We start from the raw sequence: 26,986 nt of genomic DNA on the forward strand, positions 1-26,986 counted from the left end.
GGGTACATGGGATGTCATTGTTTTTTTATGCTCATCATCTTTCTCTCCATGCTCATATTAATGTCTTCCACTGCCAGCTGTGTGGTGTTTAATAGGGCAGATGTGCCATAAAACACTGTGTAAAGGCTGCAAATTGTATGAGATCAAGGCCATTTTACTGAGACATGTAGAAAGAATGCACACACACACACACACACACACACACACACACACACACACACACACACACACACACACACACACACACACACACACTCGTATATGTAGAGAGAGTGCATGGAGAGAGTTAGAGGGTGGCAGGGAGAGGAGAATTAAATGAGCCTTGGGAAAAAGATTAAACAAGATTATAATTGATGCCTGCTCTTTGGCGCCTCCTGGTGTTTAAAAGCTGCTAATGCAGCTGATAAATAAGACTGTTTTACCCATTTATAGTTTTATTACGAAATACAGTCGGAGTCATTTTTTTGTGTCGATGTTTAAACTAAAAGTTCATTATTGACCCAGAAAGAAATAGTCTGAGAAAAAATAGTAAGCAATCTGTTTTTGACTTTCAGCATCATGTCATGGCCTTCATCAACTGATGAAGTTTACTCAACTTTACTGTTTACTGACATGCAACATTTGCAGGTTATCTATTTGTTTATATATTTGTCAGATGTGGTTGTTGGTTTGAATATGAGTTAAAATAAAGCAGATGGCAAATGAAGAACATGGAGTAATTGGTTTGTAGAATGACTCAAATTATTTTTGAAATATCCATTTGTTCAAAGTAAAAAAAACACTGGTATCTGACTGGTAAAATAGTTAGTAGCAATGTTTAACAAAAGGATGTGCTTATACTACATAGACTATAGAAAAAAAACCATTTATTTAAATGAATAATATATTTTTGGGGGGGACTAGCTCGTCTAGGACTGCCTCCCTGGGTTTGACCTTTGCCCTCTTCCTGACTTGGTGAGATTATGAGTCTCGTCCATTTAGTCACTGAACTGACATGAAAATGATCATGATGACGGTGAAATTATGATTATTTTTAGTAAGACTTAGGAAGATGTCAATTTAACCAAATGTTAAAGCGAGTTCAACAAGTTAGGACCTCACTGTAACTTACTGAGAATAAAAACTTAGTTAGTTTGAGAGGATGATAATGCAACTGTTTACTGGAGTAAGACTGAATATGGGAATCAGTCTGAAAATATCAGATGGAATGATCTGTGAAATTGTATGTGTTTGTAAAATGATAAATAAATGGTAAATACTATGAAAACGTTAACATACTGAAGCTGAAATAAATCCAAACTTACAACTATCATGTATTTTCTTTTTTTTTTTAAAAAGAGAAAATAAAAAGAAAGTTCTAAGCAGAACTATTTGGGAAAGACAAACTGTCTCTCATTCTCCCTGAACTTCCTCTCTGATTCACACACATTTTCCTTTCATTCCTGCAGCCACTCTACATGGAAAAAATGTTCCTTTCAAGCTTTATTTTCCTGCAGCCCCGGGGATGTAACTGTCCTGGTGTGACCATGGAAACAGTTGTGATGACAGCTACAGTATGACCCTGTTAACTGTTGCCAAGTCGTGTTCGTTTGATTTGAAACAAGCCGAGTCAGAGGGGAGAGGGAGAGAGGGAGAGAGAGGGAGGGAGAGAGGGAGAGAGAGAGAGGGGAGAGAGGGCAGGATGTGGCAGACGTCCCGGGGATTTCCTCGGACAGTGATTGATTCCTATCTGGAGAGAAAAGTCACATCTGTGATGAGAAAACAAGGTGGAAAAATGAGACAGAAGTATAATCCGTTCAAATAATGGAGGAAAGAAGGAAAAAAGAATAGAAGTTCCTGTTACCGTGGCCGCCAAACATTTATAGCAATATTGTTTCTTTCAGCAGCTGAAGGAAAATCTTGAGCCCCTGGTAGAAAAATAAAGTTTAATCTGCATAAAATATGCTTTTTAAAACTATGAACTTCAGACTGAGCTTCCATCAAGCTTCCACTAGATGGTAGTATATTACATTAGCCTGCACCAGCAGCTGGAGTTTCCATTATTTGCAATTGCCAAGACACAAGAACTGGTAACTTGTGGCCAAATGATTGAAACCACACAAACTCATGTAGCGTATCTATTACCCAGAAATGTTAAACCATAAACAGATTATCTGCTTAATGTAAGTTTGAAATTCAAAAAACACACTTTTTTTGCAAATAACTACACCCAGTTAAACACTTACTGAAGGCCTGGGTGGGTTATTTGCTAAACACTGCCATTGAAACACCACACTCAATTATCAATCATCTGCACCCAGAATGCACCTGTGATAAAACCCTGCAACCAATTAGATCACTTAGAATTCAGAGCTTGAACATTATAAATAGTTTTCAGATTTGACTTTGACAATGGAGGACAATTATGGAGAAAGAGTTAGAGGACTTTAATTGTAACATATTTTGTTTAGAGTACAATAAAGGGACTATGTTCATGTCGTATTCAGGTAAAGTACTTGTGTCTGATACTGGTATCAATATATGTTTTACAAATGTGTTTGTTTCCCTGTTGTATTTGTGGTCATAGTCCATATTTACAGCATGCCCGGATGGAAAAGCCAAAGATTCTACATAGTAGAGTTGTTATACGTTGCACATCAGTGTGCAGTTGACATGTGGAAACAGCAATTTATTTGGTTTGTGTGTATCTTTGTGATGCAATTATACCACGTTAGTAGAGTTTATATCATTTTGAAAGAAGTGTTCACTTTTGCAAGAGACATAAGATATTATTTTATATGTTTTTGGTTTTTGTGTGTACAAGGAAGGCCCTTGTGTCAGATATTGAGTTTTAACAATTGCAAAAAAAAAAAGCTAATTTACTGGGTCCAGATTCTCAAATGCTTGTTTTGTTGTTTTTTCTGTAGTTTATATTGAGAACATCCAAACTATTTGGATGGTGATTCAGTTCACATTCTGATTTTAATTAAGCAATTCCTCACATTTTTATTGAAATACCACAAACAACCACTAATATTGGCTAAATGGAGCATGGATTGGATTAAAAATTTGATTGAAATGTGATAATGTAGAGTTGGACTTTATTTCCATGATTTCATTAACATGGTGGTACGGTCCATGGATCCAAACCCTGTAGGAGTACATCTTTTGTCTCCTGTACATTTCCTCTTCTTCTGTTCTCGTGCAACTCTGCAATTTTTTGCCGGAGTTGTTGCAGAGTTGTTGCAGAGTTGTTGCATCAGTAAAATATGAATCATGATCATCATTTTTGCAGCTGTTACAGAAGTTGGTTGAAGCCTGAAATGACAAACAATCACCAGAAGGGGTCAGCTGTATTCAATGTTTAAACATGCTGAGTGGCAACTACTGGGTGTGACATCAACTTCATCCTGACAGCTGGCTGACATAATGTACATAATGTTTTTCAACATTTCCTCCTTACAGTTATTAAAAGTCATTCTGTCAGAAATCGATCACTCTCTGACCTCAAATCATTTGGATTTTAATGATTTTAAACCTTACCGTTGTATTTATTTTATAAGAAGAAATATGTATCTCCATATGGGGACGTTGTCCAATGTGGGTCAACTTTGAGGCCCCCTGTCTCCTGAATGGTTAGTAGCTAATCAGACTCTAGTACAGGTTCACATGTAGGAAAAAATGTAGTTCAAATCGAAAGGGCCGAAGTTCAGAAAGTGATCGATGATTAAAGCCCCCGGTCATCAATACTCTCTACACTTTGTTTTTAACTGTCTAATATGTCAAGCAAAAATAGTCCATATCTCAATTAAACTTGTTGATAGACTCTACAAGATAACCTGGCTGCAGTTCTTATACTTTCTGAAACTATAACTGAGAGATTTACGGAAAAATGTGGTGATGTGACGTCTGATGTTTCCACTGTGCACTACACTTGACTGCCGATAATGTCAGAATGCTAGCTGTTCAGATAAAAGTGTTGTTCCTTTGTGTAAATGCTGAATTGCTGTTGGCCTTCTGCTGTCTGTCAGGTGCAGTGTGTCCCTGCTCTAATGTCACTAACACACATTCCTATGTTTCATGTATGCAATCCATGTTTCTCTATTATAAAGCATTTGTCTGTGCAGAAAAAAAATGTTTTATAATCAAAATCCCCTCAAATGCTATGCCTGGCACAGCATGCAGAGTTCCATTTTATATTCAAAACAATGATTTTTTCACAGTGGTTTAGCATAAAGATGGTGGGCATGCATATGTGCATGCAGATAAAGAGCATTTCTCTCAACACACATACATAAAAAGGAAGATAGCTTCATTGTATGTAAGGATGAGCTAGGACAGAGAGCAGGACTCCGTTGGGACAAGAGGAGGTGCACTCTGTGTTTACACCATGATGCTTGGTGCTCAAACACAGTCAAAGTTGATGGAAAGCGTTTCCCTCGTGTTGATTTTTTTAATGTGAAGATGTCGGCCATATTATCTGCCCACAGAATAGTTTTTTATGCTGCTTTTTTACATTACTTATGATGCAAATTCCCCAAAATGCCCTACAGGAATGTACTGCTTTTGTTTAGTTTTGTTGGTCATGTGTATGATGTGTGTTGTTACGGTAACACAACTGAGTTAGATCTTCGGTAGACCAAATTCAAGCCCCGAAATGTTGCTTATGGTCCTCAATATTCCCTTATACAGTAACGACCACAAGGTTAAACATTTAAGTTTCTGTATTGTTAATACTTTTTCCTTCTAAGATCACAAATTTCAGACAAAAAAAAAATGACCCAGAAAACGGATATGTTCTAATAATAATCCTCGTTATCTGTGCCTGATTTGAGAGATACTATTTGAAGTTGTTTTTGACACATTATTATTTTAATACAGTGCACACACAGGGCTGCTCACAAGCGGGCTCATGTGGCTAATAGCTAATCCTGATATGGCATGCAATCATCATCTGAAATTCCAGGCATGCCTCACATATCCAGACACATGCCTGAACCCCCTCAGGTCTCTTCTGTATGCGTTGTAATGCTGTGGATGAGTGGGGGGGGGGGTATTTATGAATGAGCTTCATTCATGGCCTTCATATTGCAGAAAATGAAAACAAAACAAAATGCACTTCACACCTGTTTCAATGCATTTTATTATTATTATTATTATTATTATATTTTTTTTACAGTTTAGTGCACATTATGAGCTGAAACGGTGTCCAAACTCTGCATGTGTCATCTGGGCAGTAAAGGCCTTGCTCAAGGGCACCTTTATTATTTTGTTCACCACTCCTTTATTCCACCCAGTCCCTCCTCTCTCCTCCCTCCTCTCCCTCCTCTCCTCTCTCATCCCCCCCCCAAAAGCCTCCTCCCTCTCCTGGGTTGTGCGTCTCTCTCTCCCACTCCCCCCTCCAGTCTGTCACACCAGGCTCCGAGCAATCTGACGTGTTTTTCGCATTTCCTGCAGCAGAGAGAGAGCAGTGTCGAGTGTGAAGGGGGGAGGCAGCCACAGAGGTATGTCCGCTGGAAGTTATAAGCTCCACAGCTGTGGCTGAAAACCCGACCGAGGGAGCCTTATCCCCCGCGTCAACCCAGTGGTCCGTCCGGTCTGTGGTGGCTCTTAACACCTCCTCCTCCTCCTCCTCCTCCTCCTCCTCCTCTCTCCCCCGGTGCGCCCTGGCGGCTGGAGCCTCCCATCAGCCGCACACGGTGCAATGCAACACGGGTCCCTGCTGCGCGTCCAGCTCGTCCCCCGAAAGGGAAAAGAAAAGAAAAACCCTCGAAAGTTAAAGAAAAACATGCGTGACCAAGTCGCTCGTTTGTGCGTGTTTTCTCCAGTGCGCTCCTAAAAAGGGAAAAAAAAGGGTGGAGGAGCACCGGTGGAGCAGGAGGAGGTGTTTTTTTGGGAGTGTTGGAGGAGAAAAGGTGTGGTGTTTTTTTTTTTTCTTTAGTAATAGTTCATCATCTCGCTGTGCCATGGTGATCTTCAACGGGATGCTGAAGATCAAGATCCGAGAAGCTCTGGACCTGAAGCCCACGGCGTGGTCCCTGCGTCACGCCGTGGGCCCCAAGACCCAGAGCTTCATGCTGGACACGTACATCGCCCTGAACGTGGACGACTCTCGGGTGGGCCAGACCTCCACCAAGCAGAAGACCAACAGCCCGGCGTGGAACGACGAGTTCACCACGGAGGTGCACGACGGCCGCAGGATCGAGCTGTCCGTGTTCCACGACGCGCCCATCGGCTGCGACGACTTCGTGGCCAACTGCATCATCCAGTTCGAGGACATCCTGCACAACGGGGGCAAGCACTTCGAGAACTGGGTGAGGATGACAGTGAAGCACAGTTGACTCCTAACTCTGATAGTTATTAAGGCTGCAGCACTTATGAATCCACATTATGGTTATTTTTTCTCTGGGCATCAGTCACAATGTCTGGGAATAGGGGAAGTACCCACCAATCTTAATCAGAGACTGTTTTTAAAATAACATGTTTTATCTGATTAAAAAAAAAGATATTCAATTATTAATGACTTTCAGATGAGAAATTCTGCTCATATTTGATCATAAACTGGCTGTAGACGTACTCAGGGAAGTCTTACAAATAGATTTTGACAGTATAAGAGAAGGCCGTACAAGATTAACTGATAATACAGAGCCTTTCTTGGTTATTCTAATGCTTTTAAGGGGCATGTATTTCAAAATACATTCGCTATTAATCAAATTGACACCTAACCTGAGGCTTTGTTTTGGGGGCCCTTGAGTGTCCCTGGGGCCCCGGGGCTTGTTTCATGTAATCCAGCATTGCCTCAGAGGAGCTTGAACCAATGAATGAAGGCATTTTAGCTCAATAAACAATAACATATTTACCAAAAATTGTTGATTCATTTGCTTTTGATCAACCAATCAATTAACTGCAGATAGTTCCAGCCGTACCAGATTGCTAAATAGTCCTTCAGTAAAGAAACAACAAAAAAAAAAACCTTAAAAAAGATGAAAATGTTAGGACTGGTCAAAACAAGTCATTATTATGAGCTATTACATACATCATCCTGGCATAAGTATATCTCAGTAGTAGTTATATCTCATAATAATGGCTTAAAATCTGATTATTTGATCCATGGATCAAAAATTGGAAATGTGTTTGTTATTACTAGGCCTAAGTAAGGAGAACATGCTTCATTAAAGCAGCATTAATTCATGTTTTTGACCACTGTAGAGCAACCTGGACACACAACGCTGACATATTATCACCTCCACAAACTTTCTGAGGCATGCATGTGAGCAAATAGTTGTATTTATACACTCAGCAGACACAGAGCAACATTATCATTCATGTGACGTTGCAGCTGGGTCACACAATAGTAAAGTTGTGGGCTGTTTAAACCAAAACAATGAGCTCAAGAGACGCTAAAGGTCTCCGTCATGTTGGCCTGTGGGGAATAGTCGTCTTTCACTGCACTCCAACATACACAGAGGTATGTTGGTTTTATTAAACTGTGAAAAAGCAATGTTGTTTAATCTGTTCACATGCGGGATTTGTGCAAACTTCTTGTCCTGCACACACCAGGAGTCACTACACACACACACACACACACACACACACACACACACACACACACACACACACACACACACACACACACAGTTTAGATCCTGTTACCTTTGTTGTGCTCTTGTCAGACGAACCAGTGACCCACAGCTGAGCTACAAAAGAGGCGAGAGAGGGTGTGGTTTGGGCCACAAGCGTGGTATACACACCGACACAGCGGCACGATGAGGCCGCTCATTGTTGTCTGAAGCCGCTGAAGCAGACGGATGTTTGAGTGTATTATTGATGAGGCCATCAGGTCCATTAGAGAGACAGAGGGGGAGAGAAGCAGAGAGAGAACAACAAGATGAAAGAGAGGAGGAGGATGAAACGGGAGGAGGACAGGATGGAGAAGAGAAAGTAGAGCTCCAAGCAAATTCTTTTATGAAGGCAATCTGTGTTTCGGGCTGTGGGGGCTGTGTGACGCTTCACACGTGACGACGGTAGAGATTGAGCGCTTTAAGACAGATTTTGGAACCAAATGAAAGCGGCTCTTGGTGGATGTTGGGTTGTGTTTTGTGCTTATTATGTCTTATATCTTATATCTGTATTAGCCTATGATAAGAATGGTGAAACTTTCTTCTGGTCCTTGTGGAAAAGGGGCCGTTTGTTGAGATCTTATCCCTGCGTTGACACCAATGTTTTAAGACTTAAGTAGTTTTTAAGGCCTCGGATTGATTTAAAGTCATAAGACCCTGAAAGTGATCTCACTATCTAGTCTGTGTTCATTCTCTCAAATGAAATGAATATTTGCACCCTGCGTTTTCTCAGGAGCACGTTTCAGGGCGCACCCATGGGCACTTTACGTTGAACATGTCTCGACTTAAGCTGCACTAAGTATTATGTCATCTCAGACAAAGAAACACTTGACTTCACCTTGAGGGAACTGAGCAGTGTGTGTAGTTTCCCACAGAGTTATGGTAATGAAAGCTCCAAGAAATGGAATGGGTTTTCATCATCGTCAAGAGCAAGCAGAGTGTGTAACTGTGTGTCTAGTTTAGGGAGGATTTTACGGAAATGCTGCTGGAAGGACAACAAAACGTGATGGTTTGGTGCGTCCGCTGGTGGGCCGTAGCTGTGCAGATATGAAGAGGACAGATTCAAAGACAGAAATGAAGGCGTGATTTCATTGTCAAAAAGCCAAGACTGCACCAAACCGGAGCTTATGCAAAAAATGAAAGTGCTGAGCATAGTTTGATAACATGACAGACATCAATACCATTAACAACTTTCAAAGTCATGGCGCTGTAAGAATCGTCCTTCAGCTGCAAAAAGCCAGTTAAAGGCAGGGTTAGTAATCTTCTTTCAAGACATTTATGATATTTTTGTTCTATCTCGGTACATCTAGACATTAATCAATCAATCAAATGCTCTGGAGAGAAAAGAAAACAGATATTTGGTTGCAGCAGGACTGCAATAAGCTCGTCCAATCATTTCATTAGGATTGGTTGATTGTTACTCACAGTTACAATAACCGTATTCGTTGTCTACGATCATTCTGACATGTTTATGTTCATAATGATAGTTTTTAGGGAGTGGCTTTGGATGGAGGCCTGAAGGGAAGGGCTTGCCAGTGTTGAAGACGTTGTGACTTTCTTGTAAGATTTAGCATCTTTTGGAGCTAATGCTGCTAGCTACTTTCATTAGAGAAAGTGTTGGCATCAGGAATTTTTTTTTTAATCTAGCATACAGTGTCTGATTGAAAACCCTGTGCGACGTCCTCCTTGCAAACTGCTGTTTGAACCAATGTAGCGCTTATGTTTCCATATCCACATGAATCCACACTTGCTGTAGGATATAAAACCCTCTCTGTGATTGGAGCACCCAATACATCTGCTACCACTGATGTCCAACGCTTTGCATTTGATCATAAAAAAAGAAAGTGTCATGTGTGATGACGTCCTTCAGGATGATGATTTTCCTCATCAGCAGAGATTTTGGAGTCTGCACACTGAGGAAAGCATCAAACAGGTGTGCTTGTTACTCCTTTGAATTCTAAATGAATGAATAATACAGCAAATGAGAACTTTTAAAGGTTTGAAAACTCTTAATTCCAGCAGCATTCTTGCATGCTATTATGAGCCCCCAAACCATAGCTGTTTAATGTGCTTGTGTGCAAGATTTTTAAACCCCACCTTTTTTTTCAAATGAAGTCCAACCTCCATACTTGATATGTTTTTGGTATTTTCATTTAATCATAGCATCAAAGCCAGTATTCGAGAAAATACAATAGTCTGAAAGCATTTCAGAATATGATACTGTATCCCAGGATAGTTGGCTTTGCAAGTTTCTCACCTTGCTGAAAAGAGTGAATGACATAAAGTAGATGAAGGAGAATAAGGCGATAGAGAGCGGTGTTTAGAAGTGAAGAACCCAGTTCAGTATGGATCCAGTCTCTGCAGTCTGGACTCTAATCCGTTCATCCTCTGACCTTGCCTTTGCAACACTTTACTGGATTGGTCGGATGTGGTCGTAAACGTCTCTGACTCTTTCTGGTCCAGAGTCAACAGAAACAAAAGTTATTATTTCCAAAATATAAAGTTCATTCTGCTAAGATGTAGAAAGATACTATTCATCTTCTCTTCGGGATGTTGGCTTTCACCAAAAAATCTTTTTTTCCAATGACAATATGATATTGAGAAACAGAATGCTCCTTTGATGACATGAATGTAAGACCTGTACTCAGTGTTACCATCAGGTTGATGAAGAATCACTTGACCCAAAACCAAATAGGAAAACAGTGCTCCTGAATACAAGGCTTGATTGTAATTTTTATACCCAAGTGAGGCTGCAGATCTTTGTCTGGAAAGTTCCCATACAAAATAAGTTTTTTTCATATTCTTGTAAATATGAAATACTTAGGAGAATGATGATCAAGTTACGGGCAAAGCCACAATAACACAAATCATAATGTGCACGTTGTTTGCTACATGGCAAAGCTTTAGTAAAGACATACTAGTGAGAACAGGTGAGTCAGCTCTAGCTTTTTCCCACCTATCTGCCTATCTGTCAGGAAGTGAGACCTTCACACAGGGAGAGTGGTTAGTCAGCAAATTGTTATTGTATCATATTTCAGTATCATGTGGAAAAAGTTTTCTTTCTCACAAAACATGGTGTGTGCTTTCGTTTTATCACAGCACAACCAGCCGAAACTATTTAGCCAATTACTTAACAGATGTCTTAAAAATTACAAGTGCATCTCTTTGGAACAAGTATGTTTTTCAAGTAAAAAATTGCATAAATTGTAGCCTCTTGGGCTCAGCAGTGTAAGTAAAAAGTTTCAGCCGAGCTCAGTCTTTTCATTTATGTCGTCAATTAAGACTGAAAAAAAGGTTCATGCGGGGTCAGAGTAAAATTACTACTGCCCTTGAATGCTCCTCCAGCTCCATGCTCTGCTGTTGGTTTCTCTGAATCCTGATTTCAAACCCATTTTTTTTACTCCCTTTCCTCTGATTATGCTTTCCTTTCATCTTTAACACAGACAACCTCTGTATTCTTAGGGACATAAACAGCTTGGCCCAAGAACAGTGCATACAACAGTCTTATTATCCATGTTAAATCTAATAACACCAAAGCATTTGGATTATTTGGACTATGAGGGAAAATAGTCCCTCAGCTAAAAAGCTTTAGGTTGCTGATCTGATCTGTTCTCTAATGATCTGGAGATGATACAGTATCTACACCAGCTTGGAAACATAGAAGCATCAGTTGGCATTTGTTGGAAATTCTCAGAGGCAGATATTTAAACTAACGAGAGCGTGTGAACAGAAACCTTAAACCCATGTTATGACAAGTACAAAAAACAAAAAAAGACCTCCAAAACTAGAAATCAGAATGTCACTGCTCTCCTACAAGCCTGTACACGGCCTGTCGACAATCAACTCCAGCACAAAATAAAGATACCAGCCAAGCCGGTCAGATTGTTAGCCAGCCGAACACACACACACACACACACACACACACACACATACACATATAGTAAATCCACATCTCATAAATTTGAGCTCATTATTCCGACATGCATGAAGAAGAAGAATCTGCGAGATGAAAACGATTGTGTAACAGATTGGGCAAGATCGCTGCGGAGGTTGACTTTCTGAAATGACGGCATTCATCATCTCCCTCCATTTGCACCAGTAAGAATAAAACATGGACACACTGGCATGGTTTCCAACAATGTGGCCAGTAATCCCACTTCAGAGGATCTTCATTTGAAGTGAAGATCGTCTTGTTGCTTTAAGAAGAGCGTACTGCACCTTGACAATCCTGTGCGAATAGGCAGGAACATGCTTTGGTTGGGCTTTGTGTAGCAACTGGAATGTGTCTGTGGCAAAAAATATAAAAAAACGACTGAAAGCTGCATTAATTATTAATCATAATAACGAATAATTTTGGTATTGGTCCAGAAACTCTGATAAGGATATCGTAACAACAATTAAAAAAAAACATTTTCATTGATACCCAGCACATCTCACAGGAAAACATATAAAGGCCATATTTGACCCAAACCTATGTAAATGTCTCAATATTACCGCTAAATCAATATGTAAAGAGTTCACTGATTACAACAATCAAGAACCAAACAACAGGATGAACAAAACTATAATCAATAAGAGGAACCTTAAACATTAGAGCTTCCCCATCTTAGTCGATTGGTTGACTAATGAGTGGTTTTGTCTTTAGCCAACGGAGTTTTCTTTAGTCAATTGGTCCTTTTTTTGATGAATGAAGTATTTCCAAGAAACCTATGAGCATATATCTGGTAAACACAAGATTTAAAGTGATTCTCTTTAAGTGAGTTGAGTTATCATTTCTTTGGTAGAGGACAACCTTAGAAAAACACAGAATCCCGCCAAGATAAGGCCTGCTGATAGTTGTGATCATCCAAAGACTCACAGATAAGAAAAGCACATCTAATGGGCTTGTTCGAATCCCAGTTGTTCAGTCTCAGTTTCGGCTGAAATTTAGAAAGAACGGCAAAAGAGTGGAAGAGAAAAAAAAAAACATGCAGCGACTGGTGTCCATGAGACGAGAAGAGGAGACAAGATTCCTGAATCTGTTGTTCCAACTTGTCATGAAAGAGAGAAGCGGAGAGAAGTGTTTGATTTTACGACACAACAGCATGTTTAAATGTTAAAAGACATGTTTTTCTAAGCTATAACACCGGGGACCAGAACGCAGGAATGACGACTTTTTCAATTTGATGTTTTGTTCTTGCATGAAGGCTTAAAATGTCTCGAAATTTCATGTTTTAGCCCATAAATCATGTAAACATTGCAAAACATGCTTCTATGTTCTTAGAAACCACTGCTTTATATCGATTTCAGTATGAAAATCTACGAGACTGTTGAAACTTCCGTAATTCTCCACCTCTTAGACGATTACAAAAGTGCTTTTATGATTTCTTAGACTTAGCGTACTGATACTATAACTTTATCTTCATTATATTATCAAAGGTCAGTCAATCCAACAGGTCAGGACTCACTCTGCTCCGGAGAGGTGTGGACTAAACGTCTCTGTTTTAGACTCAACTGGGAATAAATGTCAGGTGAACTGGAGCGAAGACATTGTAAATAAAAAAACAAGATGAATGTTTTGGTAAGGGAGAAACCTGAAACTGGTTTTGGGTTTTCAATATTCTGGCAACATAATATGTAGTGGCCAATTGTCTGAAAAAATCCTAAAACAAACTTAAATCAAAGGGCCACTGACGCACCATGGGTTTGTGGTTTACGCAGGCAAAAGAGTTAGTTGTCCGTACGGAATTCTGTGTTTCTCGTGATTTATTTGGTCCAACAAAACAAGCGAACAAAAGGAAATCCTGTCTCTGACTCTTCTGTGCTGGTTTAAAAAAACATAGGCCCACCCCAGTGCATGCTGGTCCTATACCTGCCTACTCCTATATATATAACCGCAGGTGCCCACAGTGTTACCCAATTCAAAAAACAAATTACTAATCCAAAAAACTACAAAAATATTATTAAACCAAACGAATGACTATCAATACAAATCAATACAATCTTAATATATCAAAATATCTAACCTAAATAAGCAAACATCTAGAATAATTAAACAATATTACTTAGGCATAAAATAACTAAATACTAACATCCAATAAATAGCTCCTACATAATAATTCCCAAATGTTAAAGTAGCCCTCTTTTTCTCTGCTCTGTCTGCACCAAACACTTTAGATTGTCGGCTTTAATATTTACCTGATCTGACTGTCGGGGACTTGATGGAGACAGCTGGTGGACATGTTATGCAGGCGGAAACTGACACGAGTAGAGATCATTTTTTTTCTGTTCTATGATATTTCAGTGGAGGCTCTTCTCATAGTTAATTTCAGTCAAAGTTCATCAGAGTAAGTGGTCCGCACACGAGTACTTCACTATGAACACACATCCTACGTCGTCACACTCGGTTTAAAAGAGCTACTTCACATAATTGATTGTTGTTGGTTTTTTTTTTTGAGGCGACTCTGACTGCTTTTCTCTCTCTCTCTCTCTCTCTCTCTCTCTCTCTCTCTCTCTCTCCCCTCTCTGTCAAGCCATATCTAACTCTATATGAATTGTTTTGAAGTAGAATAAGTGTGTACGGGAAAAAGAAACAGCTGAACTGGATCTCCACATGGCATCTTCACATCATCACTGGCCATCTTTCTTGTCCTCGGCTTGTTGTTACACTGTTAGTGCGGTGTTGCGACTGTGACAAAGTGACTGCGTGGTCGTCCCGCGGTTAAAAAGGTCAACCATTGCGATTCGGCTGCTGAATAAAGCTGACGGCGGCGCAGCAAAGGGAAAGTCTACCAAATCGGAGAAAACACAGACACACACACACACACACACACACACACACACACACACACACACACACACACACACACAAAACAAGTTCCATGTTAATGAGGGAGCTCCCCCGTCACTGTGGCAGTGAGTGTACTGTCCGTCCAGTCATCTGAGGAATGTGGAGCACGCCGCCGTCTCACTGCAGATTTCATTTGTTTGTTCTCATGCAAGGACGTGTATGCACCAGAAAGCACCAGAGCAGCTTTTCTGCAGTTATTCTCAACCTGGTTTTGGTTCTTTGTCTTCCTAAAAAAGCACATTTTCAGTTGTCATTCAGTAGAGCAGAACGTTTAATAGCTACTGCAAAAAAACTTAAAATTGTGAGTGTCATTTTCAAATTGCAAGAGCTGCCGTTTATATTAAATGTTAGTTAAATTATTAATACCTAAGAGGGGTTGGAAGAAATTACTATATATAAAAAGATTATATACATTTTACAACCATCAGAAATGTTTCTGTACCGTTTACAAAGTTAGCTATCCCTTTTTGTCATTGGTGTTTTTTTTTTACAGTTTTAATATTTATAGATTTGCATCAAAGTGATGAATTTAATTGACTGGTTTTGCCATAAAAAGACATTATCATATCGTCATTTTATCTACCACTATTGATTTTCGAGAAGATGTATTATACAGCATATTAATATCTTGATATAAAATGTACAATAACACGATAAAGGATTTCATTTGCCCTCTGCTCCTCCTAACACACAACATTGCCCCTTTGCCCCGTGTAAACTTTGCTTAAAATACTTATCTGCATTTTACTTAAGTCTTTTTTTGAATGCATGGTATTTATGTTTAACAAAGTATTTCTATACTGTGGAATTCAGACTATAGCTTGAGGAGGAGATCTGACTTTCACCACTGCTGTTTGTATTGACCTGATAGTGGTCGTGGTCTTGCTCATGTCTGGTTCAGACTACACGAAGGCAGCCAGATAAAATCCTTCCATGGCCGTCGTAAGGTGTCGGCTCTGATCAGGAACGTGTTGCCGTCAATCGATTGTGTGATGCGTCATAGCAAACAACAACCAAACAACCAAAACAGAAAGACTATTTCATGGTTTCGCACAATTTCTTTTTGCCTTCCATGACGTGTTCTGACTCTGACCCCTAGGAGAACAGAGTGAATGATATCAAAGATAAAGATGATGTCAGTGCTGCAGGTGGAACTGTGAATCACAGTGAAGGTCACTTGTTTGATTCTCTCCCCCCCCCCGCAGCATCATCACCCACACACCAATATTGTTTGTTTACATTTGCAACAGGAAGTCGGCCTTTAGCTCCTCCTTCTCCATGACGACACGCATGTCTGGAAAGATGAGGAGCTTTGATTGGTAGTGGACAGACGGAGACATTGTGTACAGTTTCAACACGGCATTATAGACATTTAAACATTTTTCATTTCAGTGCGGTTTGGGTTTTGGAGCCTCTGTAAACTCTTCTCCGTCCAGAAAAGAGGAAGTGCTCAGGCCCTGCTCTCGTCTTGACCCTGTTTCCCCTGCGGGCTCTAGTATAGAGGGGTGTCCTCTCTGTGGACTGAAGGAAACGGGGGCTGGGCTGTATGTGTGTGTGTGTGTGTGTGTGTGTGTGTGTGTGTGTGTGTGTGTGTGTGTGTGTTTGAGTCTAATATTAGAGCCAGTGTGTTTGAGTCACACGGTAGGCCCTACTTCCTGTTTTCAACTGTCCCAAGTTTACTTCCCAGCGAAAGAATGGAAGAGGGAGAGAGAGAGAGAGAGACGACTCCCCAGGTGCCACCACACCCCCACCCCCCCCCCCCCTGCAGCTTCTGTTATCTGTCATGTATCTGCTGTCCCTTCCGTGTACAGTATGTCACTTACAGTACAACACAAGTACAGTGTCGTCACACAGATGTGTAAGGAATGCAAGATGAAGAAATGACTCAAATGTTGTATTTCTCCGTGTTGTTGTTGTTCTATCAGAGAGGCGGTTCTTTCAGATGCAAGGAGTTCTTTATGGTCACGCTCCTCTCTTTCTTTTCTAATGGAGATTCCGGTTGTTTTTGCTTTTTCCTCTTTACTTCTTCCTGTCTTGTTTTGGGCTGATTGCATCTCTGTTTTTATGCTCTAGTTCGTTGTAATCATATGGAAATTTAGACCATCGGTGGGGCACATGTAACATTATATACTGGTTTAGAAGGAAAATAATTGAATATGCACATTGTGTTCAATAGGCAGGAGTTAAACTGTGTGTGTGTGTGTGTATTGTTTTTATTCAAGTAAGTACAGAAAATCATAAGAAAGTCAGAAAGAATGTTCCAATCTTGCATTTTATTTTATTTTTTTCCTTTGCGGAAATAAATGACCTATAAGTAAAAAATAGTGTTTACCTCATCTGCTTACTTTATGGGGAAAACATTTGCATTTGATGACGACAGAGTTCCATTTCAGCCTAAACAATGTTACCTAGAACATGGATGCTCATGTGATGTGATGTTAGCAAATATATGAATTCAAATAGTAAAAAAGAAGAAGTCAGCACATTTGAGACGCTGACATACTGTACATGTGGGTCTTTCTACTGTAGTCTGATCTTATGTAACAAGTCTAATGAAGTTGATAAAGCACAGTCCGAAGCGTAGAGACGTCAAGCGTCTGTGGAATGTCTGTTACATAAATCACGGTGAGCTCCACACGGCAGAATTAAACTTAGCGAGGAGACGTCTCCATTTCCTCACAAACAGGATGAGAGAGGAGAAAACACCCTGTCATTCCATACACACACACACACACACACACACACACACACACACACACACACACACACACACACACACACACACACACACAGACAAAGGGTAGATTTATTACACATTAGATGAAAATCCTTTTATAATAATCGCTAATGGATTGATGTGATGTAAATTGATTGGACGCAGCAACTTTAAGTAATTTGCCTTATAAAAAATTAATTTGTTTGATGCAGCATTATATGCACTATATACAGATGCAGTCCTCAACCACTGTATTACACCAACACATCAGTTCCGTCTTCTTCCCAGGTTGGGAACTCAACTTATAGACACATTTCATTTATATTTATGGAAAAATGGGGACGGAAATGTCTCACCTCTAGTGTATTTGTGTCAAATGGTGTGCACATTTATGATGCAAGACATTCAACCTGCAGTTTTAAAGTCCCTCAGTTTGGTTTTGGAGCTGTGAGTAGCTCCTCCCCTTTATCGTTCATCGCTTTGTTTTAAAGACATCTTGCTCAATAGTCGTCTGCACACTGGCATTGTCTACTTCATTCTGTTCCTTTTTTACAGCTGCAGCTTTAAGTCCATTAATCAATTAGTCCATCAGCAGCTCACTAAATATTATGATAATTAAATGTCATTTTTTCAAGACATTCTCCGGTTTCGTCTTCTTAAATGTGAGGATTTGCTGCTTGTTGTTGCCATATGTGAAAATTGCCCTTTAAATAAAATAATGGTATCACAAATAAAATATATTCGTGATACCATTATTATATTTAAAGGGCAATTTTCAATATTTTCTGATATTTTACAGTCAAAAAAATTAATTGATAACTTTAGAAAAACAATAATAGTTATTATTGTTACTACACCCCTATTGAAAATAGCTACATGCCAGTGATGCGGCCCTCATAAATATGTGTGTATAAATGTATAGGCCTACTAGTGAGGCTGCACACTCTTTTCATAAAGGAATTCATTAATAGTTGTTATACAAATGCAACATAACTAACATGATCTTATTGTATTTACATATCTATTCAGAAGATGCCCTTTTGTCAGTTATGTTAAAAGTTAGCCTGGGTGGCATTTAAATTATTTCTTCTAAGTTTAAACATTTTAAATGTTATCAAAATAAAAGCACCATAAACTTTGCCGAAACAAAATGGTCTAAAATTTAGATTTTATTTTGGTTCTATCTGAGAAAAAATAAGTAAATAAAACGACATATCTGACTAACTATTCAATAGAAGATTTGAATTTTTGCCATTTTTGCCACTTTCTGATACCCATTGAAAGGATACATTAGAGTGGGTACCAGAACCGTATCACGTTTAAAAGACATGCTGCGTATTCACTTCCATGGTAATGTGAGCAGCTTTTGTCAGTACGTGACTTACTTACTACTCCCCACACTCACAGGTCTCCTCCGTTCTGTAATTGCCCCTGGATGTCTGCCTCTCTCTGTGTTTATCTGTGCAGTGAGTCTGTAGCTGTAGGTCTCTTTGAGGATCCATGCAGCCACATGACCCCAGCTTGACTAAGGCTCATGTGATACTGTAAAAGCTTTGGGACAGCTCTCTCTCTCTCTCTCTCTCTCTCTCTCTCTCTCTCTCTCTCTCTCTCTCTCTCTCTCTCTCTGTGTCTCAGAGGAATGCGTCTCGGTGTGATTGGGTTCAAATGAAGCTCCTAAAGCCTCAGTTGACAACATGTGACGTTCATGAGTTAAATCATAATCATGAAGGGGCCTTAACATGTCCGCAGAGATGTCCTTTCCTGGGGGCACCTGATGGCCTTGTTGCTATGGATACCGTGCAACCACCTTGACTGGAGGCAGTTTCTCCACTCTCCAATGATTTCCTCGAACTCGAGCGATGAACAACACAGCTGCAGATGAATTAAACTTGTGACGGAGCAACGTTAATAAATTCAACATGTCATTAAAGTGTCATGAGGGTCCTCGTGGTTCTCACTGCTTCCTCCATGCTTTGCACATGGTGTGCTTCCATTAGTGGGAAAGTCCCTTCTATGCATTTTTTATACAATGTTCACCCTTCTAAGCACTTAACACCCCCAGCAGGAATGTCTTGAAAGTTCCTTCTGGTGCTCTGAAAAGCGATGATGCTCTTGGTCTGTACTGTCTCCAGACACCTAATGACCTGTGCAACATTAACAGGTCACTAAAAGAGCTGCCTTTGTATTACGTCAAAGTGTTATCTCCGTTATTCAGAGCCATCCATTTTGAAAAAGACACCTACACCTGTAAAACTGGGCGTTCAGACCATAGTTGGATTCACCTTTTTTTAGAGGACCCTTGGGCACAAATTTGCCTTTTTACTTTTTGATATTGTACTTTCTTGTCATCATTTTCAATCAATCAAATTTGGCGTTCTGGGCTCCTGGGGGTCAAGAGTCCCGGGGCGAATGCACTTAAAGCTGCCGTTTAACAGGAAAAGGCCCGCAAACGTGACTTAGAGGAACGTCTGCACTCACACACATAGAGGGGTGAGGAGAGGAGACGCTGAGTGCAGACAGAGGCGTGTACACCGTCCACACAAGACGTGAAAAAACAGCACTCGTTGATGCATTATGGCACATTATGATTGAAAAAAAACGGGAGGGGGGAGCCTCTGAGTGAGTGACAATTGAGGAATTTGCCTGTCATTAAAGGGAGTTTGGTTGATTTTTTTCCTCACTCGAATTCCGCGAGGACCCACCCTACTCTGCCTCTGATTGGCCAGTACTCAATACCTTCGTTGCAGACTTTGTTAAGTTTATTGCTGATGAAGAAGATTATGGAAGGCTGGAAGGGTTAATGATTTCAACTCAGATGTTTTCATAAGGATGAAAGCCTTCTTTTATAGTGCTCATATATAATAATAAAAAAAGTTGCTCTGTATGCTTCCTATATAGATGGAATGACTTAACAGATTTGTTGGCGATTTGAATTTTGAACTGTTCTAAGGTGATTAAACTAATCTAAAATAGCCTTTATCTCAAGGAAAACCTGGCTAACATTAAAGCGTGCAATTGATGAATGATTATTTAAGAAGAGCAAGAAGACACTGTGAGTGTGTGTGTGTGTGTGTGTGTGTGTGTGTGTGTGTGTGTGTGTGTGTGTGTGTGTGTGTGTGTGTGTGTGTGTGTGTGTGTGTGTGTGTGTGTGTGTGTTTGTAAAATAATCCAGAGACAATTTGTTCAAGCAGAACACAAAGAGAACTGGAAAATACCAAGAACAAGCCATCATTTAGGCTGGAGTGTGTGTGTGTGTGTATACACTTGTGCATATGTACAAGTGTGTTTATATGGGAGAGAAAAGCCATTAATTCAGTGTGTAATTGTTAACACCAATGCATCTTGTGTGCCTTTATTTTTTTTATCTGCTATGAGTTTGTGTGCGTGTATGTCTGTCCATATGTGTGTGCGTGGGCGTGTAGGTGACTGAACACACTGTAGTAGAAGCAGATGGGCGTGTGGGCGTTCTCTTCCACTCTTCCTCCACTCGCGCTGAGAGTGAGAGAGCGATAAATATCAGTATTATGGAGGAGATGAACGTACAGAGTGCAGACGTTATGGATTAAGGCTCTGGATGTATGAAGGAAAAAACATGTGGGCACCCTATGTAGTATTTAGGTTGGTGAATTTGAAATGCAAAAAAAGACGGATTCTAATATGAAACAATATTTAGACTTCAAAAACTGTGAATTAGAGAGTTAATTTACATTTTGCACATGACTTTAACATAATTATGGATCCATGTTGATTTACATTTGAGCGCTTTTCAAAGTTCTCAAAGACGCTTTACAGACATCATTAAGAGCTACACACTAAAAACTTAAGACACACTGCATTCGTCAGACATTAAAAGCAGTTCTGAAAAGATGAGTTTTGATTTCTGATTTGAACATTGAAAGATCGTCGCAGTCTCGGGTGTGTTTGGGGAGAGAGTTCCAGAGGGAGGGGGCAGCTATGGAGAATGCTCTGTCGCCCCATGTCCGGTGCTTGGTCCTGACTGGCAGAGACAGGAGGTTGGCATCAGAGGAGCGGAGCCGACGGGATGGAGTGTGGTGATGGAGCAGGTCGGTGAGGTAGGAGGGGGGCCTGATTATGGAGGGCTTTGTGAGTGAGGAGCAGGACTTTGTACTGGATCCGTTGTGGGACGGGAAGCCAGTGGAGATTCTGTAGAACAGGGGTGATGTGATCACGGGAGCGGGAGTGGCTGAGCAGACGGGCAGCAGAGTTCTGGATGTATTGGAGTTTATTTAGGACTTTGGTTGACGTGCCATGAAGAATGCTGTTGCAGTAGTCAATTCTGGAGGTGATGAAGGCATGGATCAGAGTTTCAGCAGCAGATCGGGAGAGTGATGGGCGGAGACGGGCTATGTGTTTTAGATGGAAAAAGGGAGTTCTGGTGATTTGATTGACGTGGTGTTCAAAGGAGAGGTCGCTGTCAAACATGACTCCAAGGTTGCGGATGTGTGGGGAGGGAGTTGTCGATGGTGAGGCAGAAGTTGTGACTGTTTTCTGTGAGGGATTTGGGACCGATGATGATCATGTCTGATTCATCACAGTTGAGTTTAAGGAAGTGCTTTGCATCCATGATTTATTGTCAGTGAGGCAGTTGGTCAGAGTGGAGATGTAGAGCTGGACGTCATCGGCGTAGCAGTGGAAGTGGAGGCCGTGTTGACGTATGATATTTCCAAGAGGGAGCAGATAGAGGATGAACAAAAGAGGACCAAGCACCGAACCCTGGGGGACGCCTTGGGACAGAGGAGCGGTGGAGGAGGTGCAGTTGTTGATGCTGATGAACTGTTGTCTGCTTGTAAGATATGATTTATTATTGAACTTATTGCCAATACACAGACTGTAACAATAGATGTGATGTGGGTCACCGGACAGAGAGAAGATTAAAGCTATGATATATCTTACCATCTGCTCCTCCTCCTCCTCCTCCCTCATCAACCTTTCCATGAGTCAGTTAGAGGTTAAAGCACATTTTCTCTCCATCCATCTCTCTTCCGTTGAAATGATCTCTATCTCCATCTGTGTGAAACCACAAGTAATCACCAACTGCCGCTCTTTCCACAGATGCACATTTGAACTCAATTATACAGCGAACTCAAATATTGGCAGAGGAGACCTTTAGAAGCATATGTGCACACTGTAGATGATCAGGCCAATCATTTTGTGCCACACTATGACAGATGAATCCTTTGAATAATCCAATCGGATGGATTGTAATTTGTAATATCTTAGACTGTAAAATTCATGGACCAAAAAGTAGAGAGGGGTTGGGTTAGAGGTGGAATAAGCAAATAGCAAACTGCAGCAATCACATGCCAATGTAAGACCAGAATAATAATATTTTTTCAAACTTCCCAATGTTCCCCCTCCAACTAAAATTACCAAAATAGAGCATGTTGGACATAAATCTCCACGCAGCCTTTCCTCTTGTCTCTGTCTGTACCAGTGAGTGGGTAGAGCTGATAACTGGTGGCCTTGCATTACTGAGATAAATGTATCCATGTTCATATATATATATATTTTTTCCATCTTCTTAAAGACGGGTCTGTTTACTGTGACCTGGGTTAAAAGTGACGTCTTGCTGCAGGATGTAGTGAAATAGTTTGATTCATTAAAGCAGAAAATCTGGGTTAGAATCATTTAAGGTTGACAAAATCTGAAGAAACTGAGAGCAGTGAGAGGATTATTTTATACTGACACACGAGAGAGGTGCCTCCACCAGAACACACAGGTGCACAGCTACAGAAGTATAAATCAGGTATAATTTATTTTTCTTGCTAATTTGCCTGTCGTGTAAAACTACACTACAAAGAGTGCTACAAAGAGTAAGAATAAATATGAATATAAATTGATTTTGTATCCTAAAGGTGAAGAATACATTTGTTAATAATTTATTTACAGCTTACAAAATAACCTCTTCTTTACTGTATAATGAACTGCGGTCTTAGTTGTTCATATGAGGCAGAGAAACTGTGTGTGTGTGTGTGTGTTGTGTGTGTGTGTGTGTGTGTGTGTGTGTGTGTGTGTGTGTGTGTGTGTGTGTGTGTGTGTGTGTGTGTGTGTGTGCACCATAACTGGCCTGTTCCCAATGCTGCAGCATCACTTATTCAACAGGGACAAATTAGGCATAGACAGACACGGCTAAACAAGAGGACAGGCACGAGTGGCTGCAGACAGGAGGCTGTGTATGGTGTGTGTGTATAGTGTGTGTGTATAGTGTGTGTGTTGGTGTGTGTGTGTGTGTGTGTGTCTGCGGCTGCTCATGTTTGAAGTAGATTCAGTGCATTAGCGGCGTGAGTGAGACCATCTGTATAAAATGATCCTCCAGTACCTGAATGTGTGTGTGTGTGTGTGTGTGTGTGTGTGTGTGTGTGTGTGTGTGTGTGTGTGTGTGTGTGTGTGTGTGTGTGTGTGTGTGTGTGTGTGTGTGTGTGCTGCATTTCATCTGTTTAGCCCATAGCTGGTTTTCTGTTTTTATTTGTGTCCATTTGTTCATCATAAATTGACGAACACATCGACTGTAAAAGGTTTTCATTTCCAGTGCATCCATTACTGCTGGGTTCTGCTGGGAATTTCAGAGTGCACTCAGCAGTTTGCTCTTTTTGGAGGTGCAGTTTCTCGGCCGGTCTTTCCATTGTTGGGAGGACATTTTTTATAGGACTTTTAGACCTCGAGAGCGTGGGGACATTTTTGGTAAGTGAGGAAAATTTGTCTAGTCCTCACTTCATTAAAAAGGTTGTTTAAGGGTTAAGACTTTGCCTTATTTTATGGATACAGATTAAAACTGTATATTAGTCATGGTTAGTACTACTAAGTCTGTAAAAACTGTTGTATAATGTCCTCTGTGGCTCTGTAGGAGCTTGAAAAGCCTGAGAAAATAACTAACTACTTCTAGGAACTAAAAGGGACCTGGTCTCTGCCTATGCCTCTTGGAATTTAAACATTCTTTTTTTCTAATCTCTATCTTGCAAGTCTGAAAACTTTATGGAAGTCCACACTAGTTGGATTGGACCATACTGATGTACCGTTGCTATCACACCTCATTACTTTTTTGGTAGTATCAACAATTGTCAGAAAGCTGGGTTTCAGAGCCATCTTTCTTTTTTCTTTTATTTAAGATCTTGATTGAAATCATCATTTTGCCCATTTTATACTTAAAATGACGTGGGCAAAGTTCTTGTATCATGTCAGTATCCATAACAAAAGTCAGATTTTGTAAGTCAGGAATGAACTTCAAGTGATTCCCAGCCCTAGAAAAGGGTTGTTGTTACGAGGCCCTATTTTAACAAGGGTCCTCACAAGGATAGCTGTTCAAACATGAGTGTGTGTCTGTGAAGGGTCTGCAGTATGTCACTCTACAGAGGCTGTGTGCTCTCTGTCACTGAGGACAGATGAAACACAATGTCCTCCCTGTTCTCTCTCTCTCTCTCTCTCTCTTTGTCTCTGTGCGTCTCACTCCTTTTCTCTGCGATTTTTCTCTTTTGGTCGTTTTGATTCTTTTCTTTTCTTGACTACGTCCAATGCGACCGCTGCTGAATGTGAAAATTGCCGTTCATGTGTCACACCATCTTTTTACAGATTTCATTTTCAGATTGTTTTGTCCACGCTGAGGCTACAACTGCAGAAACACACATGACACCTCCTCCTCTTCATCCTCTTTTACTTTGGTAAACAACAGTCTTGTCTGGTTACCCACAAGTTGCAAAAATGTGTGAAAAATCTTGCCAGATTTGCCTCAACCATTCCGGTTCGATGCTTAACCTCACAGTTTCACAACCTGTGGCTTCACTTCTAGACATGACTGTAAACAAGTATTGAAGTTTGGTGGACAGAGGGTTTTGACAGAACATTCTCCTGGGTCTCAGCAGGTTAAACTGTCTGATCTTGCCGCCTCTATGTTTCAGAGTAAATACTTTATATACATTGTTTTAGTTTTTTTACCCATTTTCGATAAAAAAATGTCCAGATCTTTTAAAGGTACTATAGGATTCAAAGCGTTAATAAAGCAGCAAACAACCATTTGCGTACTCTCCATTAAAAGATTCTTCATTCATATGCAGAGTCTGTAGCTTGCCGGGACAATCTGTTTTCTGTTTGTCCGAGTAGTATTGACCAATCACGTTTGAGTAAACATTGGCAATCGCTATCACCAGCTATTTTCGTTCGTCGACATCCATTAGCTCCGACCCCAGTCCTGTATCTGAAGTGTCTAATCAGACTTTAAACAACCATAGATTGCATATAAGAACTGGACATAGTCGCCTTGACGTCACCTTTGGGTTTGTTGTCTGCCGTTTTGAAGCCTCAAGTTCAGCGTATTGGCCGTCGCCATCTTGAATCTTTGCAACCAGTGAATGGAAGTGACCATATTTGGACTGCAGAGGAGTGACGTAGAGACTTATAAGGCTCTGAAGAATTGAAACCAGCATAGGCGACCAAAATCTCATGTTTACAAAGTTTACTGAGGTAATAACTCATTGAGAAGTAGGGTCATTTTCTCATAGACTTCTATACCATAAGACTTCTTGGCCGTCGCCATGTTTAGAGCCTTGTGGAGGCTCTGTGGACTCTGTATTGAGAACTTTTAAAAGCAACATACCTGTTTGTACTGATTTTCACAGGGATTTTATGTTCCCATGGTATCCTTCTCTATCTGCTGTTGCACTACTGGATGTTTGCCAGTATAGATATGGATATTTGTGAGAAATAAATATTTGTTAATATTTTTTTCTTAGATTGACATTCTTTATTTTAACCTTGGCTTTTTCTCTCAGTCAGATAGATGAGGAACTCGAAAAAAAGTGTGTGTGTGTGTGTGTGTCTGTTTGTGTGTGTGTGTCTGGGTGTGTGTGTGTGTGTGTCCAAAGTGAATCTGAGCCAAGAGTTCAACAAAGTCATGTGCTTTCACTTCAACCTTAACAGACTGGGCTTGTTTGTGTATAGTGTGTGCCACTGTGTGTGTGTGTGTGTGTGTGTGTGTGTGTGTGTGTGTGTGTGTGTGTGTGTGTGTGTGTGTGTGTGTGTGTGTGTGTGTGTGTGTGTGTGTGTGTGTGAAAGAGTTGGCAGGTGTGGACAGGAGTCATCACCTTTATTTTAAGGCAAGAAGCTGTCACTACACCCACCCACACACACACACACTCACACACACTCACACATACACAAACACACACAAAGTGCGGCTGCACAGATAAACCCTCAGTGGACACAATAACAATATTGCTTCCTATCAATTAACCTCAATTGATACGGTTCAGTTTTGCACTTCAGTCTCTGGTGCATCAAATCAAGCGCCAAGAGCTTGATCTTGGGCAGATCGCAGGTGTTTTTACAACACTAGCAACAAGGAGTTACAGTCTGCTCTGTGTGGGAATGAATCTTTTTTTATTTTGGTTACAGGCAGTGACAGCAGTGTTATTCATAACAGTTTAATTTCATCAGCTTCTGGCTTTAAAAGGACAAAGATGTTATGTAACAAATACCAAGATTTAATAATGGGTTTATCTATCTGTTACATTTACTGTGACAATCAATTTACTCTTCATTTATGTACAGTAACTATACATTTCTTTTCCAACACAGATACATGTATAATTGTGATACATTTTCATGGCATTTCAGTATTGAACACAATGACCAACACACACACAAACACACACAAACACACACACACAATGTGCTTCAGATACTAGTAGGATGGATTGAGGGAAAACTGCCCAATTGAGTTAAAACCTGCAATTTAATTTGGCCTTTATGTGTGTGTGTGTGTGTGTGTGTGTGTGTGTGTGTGTGTGTGTGTGTGTGTGTGTGTGTGTGTGTGTGTGCGCGCGCGTGTGT

At 40.4% G+C, this 26,986-nt stretch overlaps 1 protein-coding gene across 1 annotated transcript in view; it reads left to right on the forward strand.

The window, feature by feature from the left end:
• Nucleotides 1-5,476: 5,476 nt before the first annotated feature.
• LOC129092029 (protein kinase C epsilon type-like) overlaps nt 5,477-26,986 on the forward strand; it is a 65,239-nt gene continuing 43,729 nt past the window's right edge. The window contains exon 1 of the mRNA XM_054599778.1: nt 5,477-6,293. Coding sequence (XP_054455753.1) covers nt 5,946-6,293 — 348 coding nt within the window. The 5' untranslated portion in view covers nt 5,477-5,945. The remainder of the gene's footprint in view (nt 6,294-26,986) is intronic.

Source organism: Anoplopoma fimbria, chromosome 6 (genome assembly GCF_027596085.1).
Source record: "Anoplopoma fimbria isolate UVic2021 breed Golden Eagle Sablefish chromosome 6, Afim_UVic_2022, whole genome shotgun sequence".
Classification (NCBI taxonomy): Eukaryota; Metazoa; Chordata; class Actinopteri; order Perciformes; family Anoplopomatidae; genus Anoplopoma; species Anoplopoma fimbria.